Source organism: Sciurus carolinensis, chromosome X (genome assembly GCF_902686445.1).
Source record: "Sciurus carolinensis chromosome X, mSciCar1.2, whole genome shotgun sequence".
Classification (NCBI taxonomy): domain Eukaryota; kingdom Metazoa; phylum Chordata; class Mammalia; order Rodentia; family Sciuridae; genus Sciurus; species Sciurus carolinensis.
This window is the reverse complement of record NC_062232.1, coordinates 36576728-36594933: the sequence shown is the minus strand read 5'-3', so window position 1 is coordinate 36594933 and position 18206 is coordinate 36576728. Positions and strand designations below refer to the sequence as shown.

The 18206-nt window shown below is 38.4% G+C and overlaps 1 protein-coding gene across 1 annotated transcript in view; it reads left to right on the top strand.

The window, feature by feature from the left end:
* Positions 1-18206, top strand: part of Efhc2 (EF-hand domain containing 2) — a 171789-nt gene that overhangs the window by 128899 nt on the left and 24684 nt on the right. Inside the window, exons 12-13 of the mRNA XM_047536385.1 lie at positions 8597-8794; positions 10414-10506. Coding sequence (XP_047392341.1) covers positions 8597-8794; positions 10414-10506 — 291 coding nt within the window. The remainder of the gene's footprint in view (positions 1-8596; positions 8795-10413; positions 10507-18206) is intronic.

Genomic DNA, 18206 nt, shown 5'->3' with positions numbered 1-18206 from the left:
CAACCAAACTATGGAACCAGCCTAGGTGTCCATCAATGGATGAATGGATTTAAAAAATGTGGTATATATGCCCAATGGGGTTCTATTCAGCCATAAGGTAGAATGAAATTATGTCATTTGCAGGAAAGTGGATGGAACTTGAGAGTGTTATGTTAGGGAAATAAGCCAACCTCAGAAATTCAAGGGTCATATGTTTTCTTTCATATGTGGAAGCTAGAGAGAGAAAAGGGGAAAATATTCACAAAAATGGAAGGGAGACCAGTAGAAGAGAGAGGGGGAACCAGAGGGAGTGAGGAAGGCAGGGAAAGAGATACTGGGGAATGATATTGACCAAATTATATTGCTGTATTATGTGCACATATAAATACACAACAGTGAATTCCACTATTATATATAATTATGATACACTAATTAAAAAATGGTCAAAAGATGTTCCTTTTGCTCCACTAATTGTACATCTGAAACATGATCTAAAGGGAATAATTGTAAATACAGACAAATGTTTATGCTTATGGATGCTCATTTTGACATTATTTATATAAAAATGTCATTTCCAATAACAGAAATATGGTTTGGTATTTTGGTTTCAGAAGAATATATGCAACATGGAAATATTGTAGGAATTAAGTGAAAAAAGTATAAAATACGTTGAGAACTATTAATAAAATAATGGTTAAAACCCCTGTACAGAAAATAGATGTCAAAGAAGGATACCAGGATAGTTACTTAGTTATATTTGGGGTGTTAGAAGTACATATTGTTTTTCTTTTCATTTTCTTTCTTTTTTTGTGTGTGGTGCTAATATGGAATTGGAACTTCCGACATTCTAAGCAGGAGCTCAATCCCTGAGCTATATATCCCCAGCTCCTCTTTCCTTTTTTTTTTAAAATCTCACTATATATTATCCAAATTCTCTATAGTTGGAAATGTATTACTTTTATAGTACAGTAAAGCCAATACATTTGATATTTTAAAATGTGTTTAAAAAGAATAAAGAATTTGATTATATTATTCATAGTTGTTTGATATAAGTCTTGAATTACTAAGTTGATTATAAGCTCCCAGAGGGCACAGGGCCCATCTGGTATTTAGCCCATCGTGTGATCAGTAAGTACTAGTGGGTTCATATGGGGTCACCCTGCACATAAGGACCCTTGATTGTTACAGAGTTCCTGTTGGTCTTGTAGGCCTCTAAAACATCTGGTAACCAAGCAAGAGACAGTTAAACATAAAATGCCAAACAAGTATAATTTGCTTGGAGACAAATGATCCCTGAACACAGGGTAGGTGTTAATGAAAAGGAAGGTGGTAGAAAATGAGGAACTTTGCTTGAAAACAAAAAGAATATTTACTCTTTCCTGCCCACATTGCAAGTTAGTCACCATCATCCAGACTTCCATTTGCTTTACCAAAAAGTGTTGACACAATTTAAAATAAAACAACCAATAAAATCATTATTGCTTTGACTCATTTAAATGCATACTATATCAAATTGCAGAATAATTAGAGATGAATGTTTTACAGGATGTCTAAAATTTTGCCTGTATGACAAATAGACTGTTAATATTGTGCAGTAATCACTCTTAATGGCATGAGAATATCTATTTCTTTGGCTACATTTAAACAGCCTTGAAGTTGAGTGTACCAAGACATACTGAATTTCAAACTAAATAAATTAAAATTACTATGTACATTCTACTACATGTCAAAACAGGAAAAACCATAATATTTGATATGAAATGAGGATGAGAGTAGTAATAGAGAAAACAAGAACCACGTACATTTATTTGGAGTAAGAGAACAGGGTCAATGATTTTCAATGTGACTGTACTTCTGTTTTGGAAAATATATCAAAAAATCAATTTTCAAAGTAGATGAATTTGGCAGTAATTACTTATGCTGTCATAAGATTCTTTCATTTCAGAGGATTTATTTCAAGGTTCAGTGCACTTGTTTGTCATTAAGAACTTGACAGAAATTAGAGGATTTTGTTGCTAAGATGTTGGGCTCCATTGCCAATTAAAAATGACCAAAATGAAGACAGCATATCTTTATATGTAACAGAGAGTTAAAGAGGGCATTTAATTTGATTTCTAAAAATTGAGTATTTGTGAAGCTTTTGAGACCTATCCAGTGTATAAAGAAATTCCCACCTGGAGCTTTTTACTTTTATCACTTCAGACTCACTCCAGAATATGACAATTTAAAACAAGTGGACCATTTTCCTTTTATATTCTGAAGATAAACTCAAAGATTTCAGAGTCATCAAAAACATTTCACATTCCTCCAAGATAAACTTAATTAAGAGAAGCTATTCTTTCAGTTTAATACAACTTGAAATTATCTTCATTGTGAGATGATGAGAATTATAAAAAATGCTTTCATTTATTGAGCATTTGTAGTTCCAGGCACGATGCTAAATGCTTTTCATATCTTGATAACTTCATCCTCATTTTTTATCTATTCAGCAAACTATTTATTATATGGGCCTCACTGTGTGCCAGGAACCATTTAAGGTATTATGGATTCCGCAATGAACAAAATAGATAAATAGCCCTGACCTCTGTGGAACTTACATTCTAGTTGTGGAGAAGTGATGAAGATGATATGTAAAATAAGGACATTCTAGACCAGGTTAAAGTATAATGAATGGCACTGCAAAAAGGCTAGTATTGTAGAGGGAGGAATCCAACAAAATACTTTATGGAGAAACTTGACATCCAAGCAGATGAGAAGATGCCATACAGGAGGTAAAAGACCAGACTAACTTTCTAGGGGAAGAATGTTCCATCCAGCTAGAAGGAATGGCAAGTGCCATTGAGGTTGGAATATGCCTGGCTTGTTTGAGGAAAAGCAAGGAGAGCAGTAAGGTGCATGCAGAGGGAAAGATGGGCAGGTCAGAGCTGATGGGTTTTAAGAGATAGCAGAGGAGGGGCCATCATGAGGCTTTTGAGTTCTGCTTTGAGAGAGTTGGCAAGCCCTAAGAGGGTTTTGAACAGGGTAATGGCATGATCTGACCAATGTTTTAGCAGGATCATCCTAGCTCCTATGGCAAAATAAAATTCTGTTACACAAGTAACAGTTCCCAGTTAAACCGATAAGGAATTGAGGTACAGAGAAGTGATTTACCATAGTTTCCATTTACTAGTGAAATAATGGAACTGGACTTTTAATCCAGGACTATGTAATTTGAAAGTTCACACTTTCCTCACTAAACCACACCACCTCCCAATTGAAAACAGGTTTTCAGTCTTGGCTGGAATAGATGATTTCCTTATGGTCTGCAGTGACCCCCTTTTCCCCCTCTCCTCTGGAGATCCTTGGATTCTCTGTCAAGGCCACCATGTTACACAACTCTAGAGACTACTTATACCATAAGTCTATAAATGCCCTCTTTGAAGATGGACAGTGCATAGTCCAAATGGCCATATGTAATGGGCCTGATCCCTAATGAGGCTGAAGAGCTTTGTAAATATCTTTGAACTCGTTTGAGTCCAGTTTTGAACTCCTTAACAAAGTCTGTTTGGTTAATTTGTATTGGCTCCACTTTGATGTATCTTTCCATCTTTCCTTCCTCCAGCACAGCTCTCTGGCAGTGCACTAATCCAGCAGTAGTGACAGTAAGGCAGGGATTTCAGATTAGGCCACAAGTGTAAGAGAGAGCCTGAAGGAGTGTAGGATGTGAGCAGGTGTGTGTGGCTTCTGCTTAGAGGAAAGAAAACACATTTTATTTGATGAATATCAAATGGAACAGAATGAGAAAGGGTGCTACCTAATTGTGATCAAAACTGCTGCTCGGTTTAATTTAGGCTCAACCAGATTTTCTTGTAAGCCTTTGGGCCTAGGTTTAGGCTCTAGAGGTCTTGTTTATGCCAAAACTAATTTTTAAAGTTTATTTGAAAGACATTGCTTAGACTTTGAATGATTCAATATGTAAGAAAATACCGTGAGATTCAGAGCTTTAAAAGGAAGTTTTGATTCACTATTACTTGACTGGATGACTTTAATGGAATTATGTCTTGTAAAACTGATTAGTATTTCATGTTGCAAAATTCTGCATAGTTACCTCAATAACCTAGAGCAGTTTGGCATTTTTTTTCAGTTTTATGACCTTAATTACAAAAACAGACAATTGTGGCAGTATACCTTATGAAACTAACTAAATAATACTGTTATAATACAGTATTAGACTGTGTAAAATATGTTGGGTAAAGACAAAGGTAAGTTGCCCTTTGAACCCTTAATATTAGCTAATATCAATCAGAAAGCACAAGATCAATACAATTCGTAATTGCTTTTTAAATGCATTTTATTCCCCTTAAGTGATTGAACAGGAAGTACTGAGATGAGATGCTAGCATCAATCAGATCTTCTTTCAGTTTACTCTGAAGTTATAAGTGAGGAATGTCTATGCTTGATGGAAGTTGGATCTTTGTTTTTGCGATTGCTACAAAGCAGAAGTGGAGTATGCAGAAAACAGTTTGGTATTTCCCCAACAGGTTAAACGTAGTTACCATATGACCTAGCAATTCTACTCCTGAGTGCATATACCCCAAAGAACTGAAGACAGGTGTTCAAACAAAATCTTTTACACATATGTTCATAGCAGTACTAGTCACAATATTCAAAAGGTAGAAACAACCCAAATATCCATCAGAGCAAATGGGTAAGCAAAATGTGGTACATTCATATAATGTTATATTATTCAGTCATAAAGAAGAGTGAAATACCTAAGCATGTTACAACTTGGATGAACTCTGAACACATTGTATTAAGTAAGAGAAGCAAATCACTGAAGACCACATACAATTCCATTTATATGAAATATCCAGAATTGCCAAATCCAGAGGTAGAAAGCAGATTAGTGGTTACTGGATAGGAGAGAGGACTGTGGGGAGACAGGAAAGGAGAGTAACTGCTTAATGGGCATGGGGTTTCTTTGGGATGATGAAATGTTTTGGAACTAGATAAAGGTGGTGATTGCACAACATTACCAATGCCATAAATGTCATGAATGGTAAATTTTATGCCATGTGTACTTTATCACAATAAAAAAAGAAGTTTACTACTTTCAAAAAGATTCCTAATTCTTTGAGGCCCATTAAAGATTTTGGGGGTGCATGTGTATTGGGGACTGAACCCAGGGGTGCTTAACCACTGAGCCACATCCCCAACCGCCCTTTTTTTTTAAATTTTAAGACAGAGTCTCACTAAGTTGCTGAGGCTGGCTTTGAACTTGTGATCCTCCTGCCTCAGCCTCCTGAGCTGCTGGGATTACAGGTGTGCACCACTGCACCCGACTAGGCCCATTAAAGTTTGATAAGGTGGAGTAAGTCCTAAAGAAGGCACGCATGGCAAATGAAGGGCAAAGTAGTGGCAGCCAGTTGAGGTCTACAAGGCGGGTCTGTGACGCCATGGTTGAGATCCTGGTTCAGCCACCTCCCTCATGTGGATGTAGCAACCACAGGGTTAGGTACTGCAGGTCCTCTGGTGCCCTTTAGGACTGATGACAGTTTTAAGTATGGCATAGCTTGTTGGAAGCTCTCACATAATGCCATGTAATGCTGTGGAATACCGAGCTGTTTAAAATCCAAGCATACAAAATCCCAGCAGATATAAATTTTAACTGCAGTGAAGCCAGGATAATTTCAGTTTATCCAATGAAAAGGAAAATAAACTTTTATGATCTGGTGGTACTATAATAAGTTTAGTTAAAGGTGTGTGGAAAGTTTCTAGTTATTGCTGCACATGTTTTTTTTTTTCCTTGTCCTTGGATATGTGCCACTTGTTCCTCTTCACACCAGTCTACTCTCAAAAGGAAAAAAAAAACTATTTGAAGCATTTTATTTCTGATAACGAAAGTAATATCTGATTATTACAAGAACTGAGAAAAATCAAAATGTCTTAAAAAACAAAGAAATCTTGGCAACCAAGGATACTGCTGTTGATGTTTTGGCCCATCTCTTCCCTGTGTTTTCTTTTTTCCTATGACTATATATGCACCTGTATCTTGAGTTTCTCTTGGATCATGTTATATCAACATGGCCCAGACATCTTTTTTTTTTATTTGTGGATGGACACAATACCTTTATTTTATTTATTTTTATGTGGTGCTGAGGATCGAACCCAGTGCCTCACACGTGCTAGGCAAGCGCTCTACCGCTGAGTCATAACCCCAGCCCCTGCCCAGACATCTTTTATCCAAACAAATATCAATCACCATACCATTAATGGTGTTATAGTGTTTCATTTTATGTATGATCATGACTGATTATTCCATGACCAATGCTGTAAATGAGCCAGGGCTTTCCTTGCAGCACCTCTTCTGTGATTATCTAGTCCTCTGTCAGAGATGCCTGGTGACTCAATGTTTCTGAAATTATTTTCTCTTACCTTTTTGTGCTGGTTAATGATAGTCCTTGGAACAGAGGTAATGAATTGTCTTTGTCCATTTTCTGTTGCTATAACAAAATACCCGAGTCAGAGTAATTTACAACAAATAGACATGTATTGGGCTCATGCATGATTCTGGAGTCTGGGAAGTCCAAGAGCATGATGCTGCCATCTGCTTGGCATCTATCTAGTGAGGGCTTTGCTGCATCATGACATGGTAGGAGGTATCATGTGGCAAGACAGCAAGCTTACTAGCTCAGGTCTCTCTTCTTCTTATAAAGCTGCTAATGCCATTGTAGGGGCCCTACCCTCATGACCTCATCTAATCCTAATTACCTCCTGAATGTCTACCTTCTAACCATTAACATATGAGTTGGGGGATTAGATTTCCAACCCATGAGCTTCTAAGAGATACATTTAAACCATAGCATGGGTAGTAAAAGGAAGAGAGGGCCATTTATTTAAAAAAATCAACTCAGTACCTGTCTTTAGGAAGCTTTGCCTGAGCCCCATTCCATTTCTACTCCATCTTCTGTACCAACAGAGAAATATGCAGAAGCATGGGCTTTGAAGCCAGAGAGGGTTTTCATTCTGGTTTTTGTAACATTGGGTGGATTATTTAACATTTCTGTGTTCTCATCTGCAAAATGGAAATGATAACAGTACTTTACCTCCTAGGTCAAATGAGACGATCTATGCCAAAAGTACCTAGCAGCACATAGTTGGGCACCATAGCTAGTCCCCAGTAAATGGTAGATGTTGTTATTGCTATGACTCATTTCATTCAATTGGCTTTACTATCTTGCAGCTTTGAGAACTCATCTATATGTTTGAACAGCCCAGAGTATGGACTGGAAAGTTCAGATACCAGAGTGTCTTGTATAGTGTTTTCCACAGAGTGATCCCCTTGTCAGTATTCCTGATTGTGTGAACTGATTTCCTGAAATTGTGGGCTCCTCTTGATTGAATTTGACCCTCATTTCCCATTAAAAATATAAAACCAAACCAAAAAACTCAAAACCTTGAGAAGTAGATATAGGTAAAATCCATTTCCTTTGGATAGGATATCATGGGCTTTCCTAGACACTAAAGAAATTCTAGGGAAACCTAGCTTTTTTGTTTTTGTTTTTTTTGGGGGGGTACTGGAGATTGAACCCAGGGATGTTTAATCACTGAGTCATACCTCCAGTCACTTTTACCTTTTTTGTATTTTATTTAGAGACAGGGTTTCACTAAGTTGCTGAGACTGTCTTTGAATTTGTAATCCTCCTGCCTCGGCCTGCCAAGCCACTGGGATTACAGGCATGCGCCATTGTACCCAGCTAGAATTCCTAAATGATATAGTGATAATGACCAGAATTACCTAAAAGAATTAAAAGCCATTCTTCTGAAAAACCAATCTAGAGTAAAAGAGCAAATAAAATCTTATTTTCTTTCCTTTATTTGGGATTTTTTGGAGTTGAATTATTTCCAGTAAGTTTTCTTGTGGAAGCTAATTCATGTAACTACCATAATAGTTTTGCATTTTAATCATTTTGTATGTATGCTGCATAGTCTATAAATTCATAGAGGACACACTGAAAATAATATAGCCAATTTGTTATGCTTTGTTAATATGTTGTTATTTGTTTTTTATCAAATAATCTCAATGCCATTTGCCTTCTAAAGACTCTGACAACTGTATCCTTACATAGCTCTTTTAACTTTCCTCTTATTTTTAAATTTTTACTTTTTATTACAGAAATGGGCATGATTGCTTTCCCCATCCCCAAAACACAATTCTGATTTATTGATTTATAAATTTTTTGTCCTGGGAAACCAGAAACCCAAGTCAGTTACTATTTTGAAAAGGAAGATTAATAGACATTACATAAAGTCATGTACTTAGTGACAGGTGTTTTGACCATTCAAGGACTTCAACAATTTACTTCTTGGTTGTAGGCTGTTACCTGGTAGAAGTTTGAATCTGGGAAAAATGCCATTTCACTTAAAAACTATAGTGCTGATGATTTTCCATTCTAGCATTAGTATCCTCCTGCTGCTCCTAAAGTAAGTATAAGAATTAAGTTAAAGGACAATAGTTACCTGACCTCTACACAGTTGATAAAAGTTTCATGAAATGAAATTTGGATCCTTTTAATAGAAGGAGAGGTAAAATATTTTTAGATATCATTTTGTGAGTGTTTTCCTATTTCCTTTACAGAGATATATTGATGAGTGTAACGTCTGGGAAAATTGTAGACCAGGAGGTTATAACCATTGCACGCCACTACCGGGTGCCTGAGGACCTGAGTACAGATGTGAATGTCTTAATTGCACAGGCCCATGAAAAGCTCAAAAAAAATATGTTTGAGAATTTCGACAGACTCATTTTTAACTGTGTATATGAAGATCGAGAAAAGTAAGCTTTGTTTTATTGATTCTAATATATCATTTAAATTTATGTGAACCTGAGTAATGAAGGAATTTATATTCATCCAAAAAGGCAAAAAGAAAATTGATAGGTTTCATCATACTCTTCTATTTAGCAAAGCTACCTTAAATACTTAGAGGACAGGGAAGACCCTGTGTCTTTAAAAGAATAAGCTGTCCCCTTTTATTTTCATTTTCTTCTAGAAGCTTTCAACTGAAACATAGTAAATCAAGACGTTAGCAGGCTTAATTCCAAGATGTCTTCTTACATTGTTTTTGTACTAACTGGGATTTATAAATGTGAATTTTATAATACACAGAACAGGGAATTTACGATTAAACTTTCTACAGAATTTCTTTGAAATTATTTATTCTTAAAAGTAATGATGCTTAGTATAATCTATTTTGAATACACTGATTCATGTGTGTACAGTTTTGTTAAATCATTGTTATATACAAATGGATCCAAACATCTTAATATGTTTTGGAATTCATCTTATCCACAGATCTGATATGGGGGGGCATAAAATTATTGATTTCATTTGGAGTTAGAAAATCTTAGTTCTCACTCTAGCTTCTAGTCCTTTTACTGCACACCACTGCCATTTCTCTTCCCTGTGACCCCTTTGTTCATCCCCACACTTGAAGTCTACACCCAAATGGCCAGCTACATGCCCTAAGTATCCTTGAAGGTGCCATAGTTTCTCTTAAAAATGAACATGATTTTTTCCTAATCTATAATGCATCATTATTGAATTCTTATTTTTCTTTGAAACTTTAAGCTTCCTTGAACCTCCCAGAGGATGTTTGGACTGAGCTTTGCATAACTCTGGCCCTACCTTCTACCATGGTGGTGCCCCTTCTCCAGGGTGAGGCGCCTGACCCTCCTTTGCTAAAGGAAAACTTGGGAGTATTGGGGCTGCTTGATCAGACAACTTGGGGTTCTTCTAGATCCAACAACCTTTGATTGGAGATGTCAACATTCTCATTGCAAAGAAAAGAGCCCACTTTCTTTCCTTTTGGTTCTCATTTTGCATGGTGCCTGGGAAACCTTCAGCCAAGTGAGAACACTAGACAAGCCTTTTTGGGGAAATGACCATTGGGCTTCCTCTAGAGAAAATGACTTCCATTGGACAAAATCGAAGTGAATGTTAAGGCCCTAGCTGGGTTTGGATCCAAAGAAAAGACCAGAAAAATGCCCTCAAGTCATATCATGCTTGTGTTGGAGGCTCTAGATGCCTGTCAAATTAGGAGATGTTTTCAGATATCAAAACTGTTTTTGACAAGTGGTCAAGAATGCAGATCGATTACTTAGAGCAACACTCGTGGTTACAGCCTTAATAGGCAGTACTATCACCAACCAAGAATCTGAATCTTGAAGGAGAGGCCTTCCTAAGGACAGAATCTGGTGACCTCTGAAATGGAAAAAGTTGGTGAAATGCAATATGACTGTTTTTCCTTACTGTGAACTCCAATACAAGTTCTCATTCTTATTTTCATATGCACATTTTTAGGACATATTGCATTTGTATTTTTTTTCTTATGGCATATAATTTTACCAAAGGGACACAAAGTATATAAAAGTCAATATATTTTGTTTTAATGCAGAAAACATGTATTACCCACCAAAGACATCCAAAGGCTGTGCAAGTCCTCCAGGTTACCTTTGAGTGATGATCTTCTAGGAGACTTACTATCCAGGTAAGCTAGAGATCCTCATTGATGGGTTGTTCTGCATATTTTTGTTCTGGAGACAATTTCTGCTTTTGCATCTACCTTTAATTGCCCTTAAATTGCCCATGACTGTTTTGATTATATCATTGAAGACCCACCTCCATTTAAGTACTATAAAAGGAAAAGTTAGTCATGAAATTAAATGTTAGAAAGTCTATTATGAATTATTATCTTTTTGATATTAATACACACTTACATATACTTGGGTTTCTGGGACAAAATTAAAAGTACAACTTGACTGATTATGAGGACATTAGATGTAAAATTCAGAGCAGGTTTTTCGAAGCAGTAGTTCCTGATGGTTAAAGACATGTGGTAAGAGGATATAGGGTTTTATCTAGGGTTTTAGCACAGGACTTGCTAGAGCACTGTATGTAAAATAGAGATTATGATGCCATAAAAGGAAAGCATAATGAATTGCTTTCTAAACATACTGCCTCTGCTTGAACCTGACTTTTGACTTTCTGGCACCATTCGTCCCATCCCTCCGATTCTGGTCATATTTTATGCTTCCTATGGTATCACTTCAGCTCCTCCACTGACTTACATCTCTTGATAATTTTGGCATTTTTTGGTTTTGTGAGAGGCATTGTAATCATTTCTTTGCACGCATTATTTTTTGAGAATAATTTGGTATGGTCAAAACTAGTGTCCTCCCTGTCTTACACATGAGGATGTTAAGGTTTAGAAAAATAAGGTATTTTGCTCAGTCTTATAGTCTAGAAGAAGAATCACTGTAGCTTGATCCCTGAATCTTTCAAATGCTCATGGCTTGATTCTAACAATTTTTCTCTTGGTACTGGGGATCAAACCCAGGACCTTGTACGTGCTAGATAAATGCTCTACCACTGAGCTAAAACCCTAGCCCACTTCTATCAATTTTGAATAATGTCAATAGCCAATATATTAGGATATCCTGAGAGTTCTTCCTCCTTCCTGCTGCCTACATCTACTGCCTCCTCTCCATTATCCTCATCATTACTCTTGTTCTGATGTACATTTCTTCTTGACTATTTCAGGGCCTCCACCTTGGTATTTGTTCCACCAGTGTCTAAATTTTTAAATCTACCTTTACAGACTACAACTTAATACCTTCTAAGAGCAAAAATGTCATTGTGTCACTCTTCTACTCACAAACCTTCTGTGGTATCTCATTGCTTCCTAAAACCAAAATCTTTAGCTTTGAACTACTTTTCCTCCTCCTCCATCATGGGACTTAGGGTTTTCGTTGGAGTGTTGTTCTCAAGCAGGGGTTGGGTAGGGAGTCCTTTGTCTGAGACAAAAGGAGAAACCAAAGGAACAGACAAAAAAAAATTCCCATGTTGGAGAACTAGGGTTCAAGTGTCAGGAGGAGAATCAAGGGAAGGGCAAAGCCCATTAGATGTGTGTGTGTGTATGCATTGGATTGACCTGGAATAATTTTCTAGACTATCAGTTCTATTTGTTTGTTTTAGCTCATTTTTTTTTTATTTTCTAGTAGCAGTATGAAGGATAGGTAAGTCTTCTTGGTGTTAAAAACCTGAGATGAAGTAGTCAGGCCTAGGGGTCGGGATCCTCTATAGTTATCACATTCCTAAAGCACTCCTAATTTTCCCCAATGACAGTGAAATGGAACCATCTAGCATTTCACATGTATACCTCATGTCTTCCTACTTTTTTGCCTTTTCTCCAGCTATTTCTTTCATAGGAAATAGCTTCCAATATTTTTCACCTGCTGAAAGCCAGCTCTTCCTTCAAGACCCATTTCAAGTGCCACCATATCCATGAATCCCTCTCACATTTGCTTGGTTGATGATTGGAGTGATTGTATCCTAAGACTTCTCACAACACTATTTATGTATCTCTTTTTATCCCTGGTCTTATAATGAAGAGTTGTGACTTGACCTTTGATCCATTCAGATGCAAACACCTGATTATAACCCCTTTGATATACCACCAATAAACAATCAATAAGTTATTACATCTTGACAATTTTACCCCCTTCCCTTGTTTCTCATATTCTTTGAATCTATTTACTAGCTATGTGATCTTGAGCAAGAGTTTTGACTTCTTGAATCTCAGATTCCTTACCTCTAAAAAGTATTATGGTTTGGATCAGAATGTCCCCTAAAAGCTCATGTGTTAAAGACTTGTTCTCCCATATAGTAATGTTCAGAGGTGGGACTTTGGGGAAGTGACTGGATCATGAGGGCTCTGACCTCACCAGTGGATTAGTCCACTGAAGGATGAATAAATTGAATGGACTATTGGGAGGAGGTGAAAACTGTAAGCAAGAGGGGCATGGTTGGAGGAAGTAGGCCACTGAGGGCATGTCTTGTCCCTGACTGCTTCCCTACCCCTCCTTCCTGACTGCCATGAATTGAGCAGTTTCCCTTCACCACCCACTTTCACCATGATGTGCTACCTCACCTCAGACCCATAGCAATGGCACTGGCCAACTGTGAACTGAAACTGTGAGCCAAAATAAACTTTTTCTTCCATTAAGTTGTTTGTCTGGTGTTTTGTTCACAACAACAAAAAGCTGACTAACACAAACAAACAACAGTATTTACTTCTTAGTGGTTCTAAGGATTAATTGAGATAACATATACATAGTTCCCAACATGGCATCTGGTACTAGCTATCAACTGGGGCCTAGGAGAGAAGTTGAAGTCAGGGACCATAAACCACACGGTCTGACTTAGAAATGAACTGGAAGAATCCTGTGTCCTTTATGGAGGAAGTCTTGTTTTTCAATAGTTGGATCTGGATGCTTTTTCACACATTAAGCTGTCTTCTAGTCAGGAAATTGGGATGTTTATTAGATTATCTCTTGATGGGCCTGAGGACGAGTTGTCCTGGAAAGTCCAGTAATGTGGGAGCCTGGCCTCTGGAGGACCTAGAAGTTTCTTAGCCAGTGCTGAGGCCACCAAGTCATCATCCTCCCATTCTCTCAGCAGACTGTTTTGTCTTTGCCTTTACAATTTGACATTAAATGCAAAAAGACTTGTTCTGCAATTTGCTTTCAAAGTCGTCTCTGCCTCTGAACACATCTGCCTCCATGCCCAGCTTAGCTTTGGGGAGTTCACCCCTCTCCACTGCTAAGCAGACCATGTTCAGTCTAACTTTGCCTCTAATTATGTGGTGACCCTTCTTCACACTCAGGGGAAACTTCAGACTAATCAGATTAGAAAATGTCTCATTCCCATTCCCCTCTCCCTTCAATATGCCCTGCCATGATTTGGGTCACATGCTTGGTGTTTTGCATCATCTCCACAGATTCCTTTCAAAGACTGCCCTAATTCCTAATGGGCCCATCAGCCTGCAGCTTACATTTATATTCTGCATTCTTATTGTTCCCCACAGACTCCACAAGGCTTTACAGAGCCTTGACCAGAGTCTCTTTCTGCACAGCCTCCTCATGGCATGCTAAACCAGAACCCCCACTGACGTCTGCAGTCTCCCGTGGGAGGCAGGCATGGAGTTTGTTGATTTTGTTCAGTGCATACTCTGCCCAAGTGTAGATTTACCTGCTTTGGGATAAGGCCAAGCAACTGTTGAGTGGCCCTCTTGCATGGATTCAGATCATGAGATGAAAGACAGTATGATTGAAGAATTGGGTACTTTCTTTTACCTATTGATTGTTACCCAAGTGTTTCTCCTGACCCTGTTTTGGTACTAAGATTTATATTCTAGTCCATTCTCATTGTTATTGTAATTCAGCTAGGTCTTTTCCTAATTAGCACAATTCAAGCCATGATCTGGACTTCAAAATCTTTTCACCTTCAGTTGCTCCAGTCCCCATCAGTTTGTACTGTGAGAGCTAGCATGAGGTCACCTTACTTACTACACAAATTCATTTCACTAATGTACAGAACATCAGACTTAAATGTTCTTTGTAGCAGTGCCTATTACCCATTAATAATAGGAGTGACATTTTGCACTGACATAGTGCTAAGGGCCTAAGAATATTTTGTACATTCTTGAGCATATTAAAAGGTGCATTTTAATTGATGGTAGGCATTATTCATTATTTCATAAATGCAGAGAGTCTCTCACTGCAAGAACATGCTCAAGGCCAAAGTGAGTCTCAAATGGAATTAGAACAACTCCCTAAGATGCCCTAAATCTTTGTTTCTATCTCAGCTCCTAGGAGTAGGGACTATGTCTCATTCCTCTTTTCAGCCTCAGAGACTTGTCCTGTGCTGATGCATTGTGCATGAAGGAGAAAACCATGGACTTGGGATCCTCCAGACCCGACTCTGAAGTCCAGTTTTGCTGCTTCTGGCTATATGGTCCTGGAGTATTTCCTTAACCCCTCTGAGCCTTCATTTGAGTGTAAATGCTCCTCACTACTAATAGGCAAGAAATTCTGACTCTCAAACCATAAAAGATGAAGAGAATTCTGAGGTCAGTCCATCCTAAGTTTCTTGTGGGACTGGAGCTTAAAGAGGTGGCTTCCTCTCTTAATTGAGGCCTTCTGAATCGAGACTTGGAATAACTAGAAGTTCAAGTGCAACTCTTTCCCCATCAGCTCTGCCCCAAGCCAGTCTTTTATAGCTGGCTTTGGGTTCCATGGAATGCCTTAGAACTGACCTCCCAAGAGAGCTGGTGCCTCATCCAGAAAGATCTGTTAAAATGGAAAAAGTTAACAGGGCTTTAAAATCATCTCATTATGTTCTACCCAGCCCTGCCCCCTGACCCCTCCCAGAGGCAGGGTTTGGGCTCATGTAATTTCACCCAACAATACCTGGCAATGAGGCTGAAGGACAGCGTTGAACCATGTGGCCTCTGTTGTTGCAGACTGGTGTACTGATGAAGTTTTCAGAAAGGAGCGTTTGCTTTCTCCGTCTCTCTCCCTTCACCATGCCCTTTCTTCTTCTCTGTGTCACACATGCAGACCTATCCACTCAGATGATATTTGCCCTTCCAAATGTAGGACGATTCGTGGTCAAAGTCATAGTTCTTTTAAATAATCCCAAACTCCGTGGACCAACAGAGCACAGTATGCACAGTCCATACTTGGCAGCTGTGACCCACCTCACCAAAGAGCTCTGTGTTGAAATCAGAATTGGAATTTAGAGGCCTAGCTATTTAGAAATAACCAGTTACTCGTTGGCAGCTTGAGCAACGCCATTTTGCCAACCCTAACTTTTTGTGACCAGTCAATGCAGTGGCCCAGAGCTCTAGTTTTTCTCAAGTATCTGGCCAGGAAGAATTTCACCAGGTGTTTCAGAGTACCTGCAGGTTTGCTGGTAATGACCTGAAACCTGACATAACTAAATGAGTCAAATATGGGTCTTTACTGCCTTTTCTCCTTTCAACCTATTCCCTTAAAGTGATGAGATAGCCTTTGCAAAAGAGAGGAAGCAAATTCTTCTTCAGTAAAATATAGCCACCACTAAACCTTTTTTCTTAACCTCTGTAGAGGGTGGAAATAAAGCAGCTCAGCATTATTCCCTGTGGCAAGGAGATGGATGGCTTCTGCAGTTTTCAAGCCATTCATCATTTTTGGAAGGGGGAGCATGAACATCAGTCAAATGTCCCATTAGACTCACTTCTAAGAACTCCCACCTAGCAAAGCATCAGAGAGCATGTTTGGGGGCCATTATTATTTAGAGAGGAACCAGAGAAATTGCCTTCCCTCCCCCTTCTTGCACAAACATGTCTCTTGGTTTGTGTAGTGAAGGTAATGGTAGATTGCCGAAGTTTCAAAGGGAAAGAATTTATGGAGGCTTTAGGAAAACACTTTAGCACAGTGAACTGGGACTTGAAAGTAAGGAGACTGACTTTTTAACAAGCATAGAAACACTTAAAAGCCAGAATTAGCATTGCCCTTTAGGGCAGTCACCCTGGAAGGCTCTGCACTGATTCCAACAATGTTGCCATAGAAAGTTCTTCTTTGGAATTCCCTTCAAAGACTTTTAACATGAATTTCTTCCAGAGTGGCAAATCCCCGTCCTTTGACTGTGGATCAGAGTTTTAGCAAGAGCCAAATGTCCTTTGGAGAGGAGTAAAGTAGGGAACTCAGGTGGAGAATTTGGATCATATTTTTTATCGACAGCTCAGCATGACAATGAAATAAGGAAATGTATTTTCTATACAATTCACAGACTTTTCCAAACTATTTCGAAAGGATGGCTGGGATTTGGCAAATGATGTATTTAGTCATGAGCTAGAGGGCAGCCTCCATGATGGAGTGACCAGGGTAATAACCTTCGAGGGTAACTGTAGGCATTGAGTGGCCTACTTGTCCTCATTTCCTTGATGTTCAAAGCTTTCTCCATCTCCAAACTATTTCTCCCTGTCTCCTTCTCCAACCTGTCCTGTTTTTAGAGCTGGAGATTTCCTTTGTATTCTCTGATGACCTCATGTTACAGGTACAATATATATCAGATAGAGTATAGAAGAGCAAATGATGGCATGAAAATTCTCACCATATCAATGATCCAGGGAAGAAGCTACACACAGAATTTGGGAGCAGGGTGGAAGACTCAGAGACTAATTGCAAGTGAGCAGTTTCCCAACTAGTAGCACTCCTTTCCAAAATGGATGTTTCCATGTTTATTACCTAGAAAAGCATGTTTTAGAGTCTGTTGCCTGCTTTTAACACTCTGTTTTTGATTTTAAACATAATAAAAATAATCCAATCATTCTGACTAGCTCATTCCATCAATGGCAATCTCTGGCTCTATCAGTGACTGTTTTCAACCCTTCTAGCTGCTTCTGCAGGCATTTTGGATGTGCATACTGTTTTTTCTTGATTTATCATTTGTAGATACTATCTCCTAACTTCCTGTTGTGATGATAGAGAATTTAGTATAATCTTGATTTCCATCACTGTTTGTTCTTCCTGTATGCTCTCAGGATCTGTTCTTTATCCCTGATGTTCTGGAAGTTCATGATAGGAACGGTGTGTGTGTGTGTTCATATGTGAATTCATTGTGGTTACCACTTTGTGGGTGCATTGACTTCACAGGCTCTTCCCTTTGTTTCTGAGAATTTTTTATTAGTTATTTAACAATTTCCTCTCTTCCGTTTTTGTTTTTATCTTATGAGAACTCCTATTATTAAGATTTTAGATCTCCCACATTTGGATATTTTCTGTCTCAAGTTTTCATTCCATGTATTTACCAAGGGATTTCCTCCACTTTGTTTTCCAACCCATCTAACTGCATCTTTTTACTACTCTCATATTTTTAATTCCAAAAACATGATTTTAGGTCACATGCTTCTTTTTTGTTGTCCTCTGTTCTCTTTTCAGGGACATAATATATCCTTTTAGCTCACATCCTGCCCTCTGCTCCCTGAATAGTCTGTTTCTCTTGTTTCTTTATCCCCCCTGTTGCTGTTTTGACTTCTGTCCTTAATGTTGGACACTTTGGTTGTGGCAGGGGGGTCTTGTTGATTGGTGGGTTTCCTTGCACAGTCCATCAGCTCCTGAAGCTTCATCTTCATTGGGGAATCCACAGAAGCTGTAATCTGGGGATTTCTCTGGAACCATTCATAGTTTGAGAGAAGAATTCTATCTTTTCTTTACCCTAGTAGAAAGGAGGGTGGGATAGGAGAAGGTAGGAGAGTTTAAACATGGCCACTAATGTTCTGGAAACAAGAAAGGGGAAGGAAGGGAGCTGAGTGCTCTCAAATTCAGATTCTTTTCAGCCTCCATTATGCTTCATCTCTCCAAA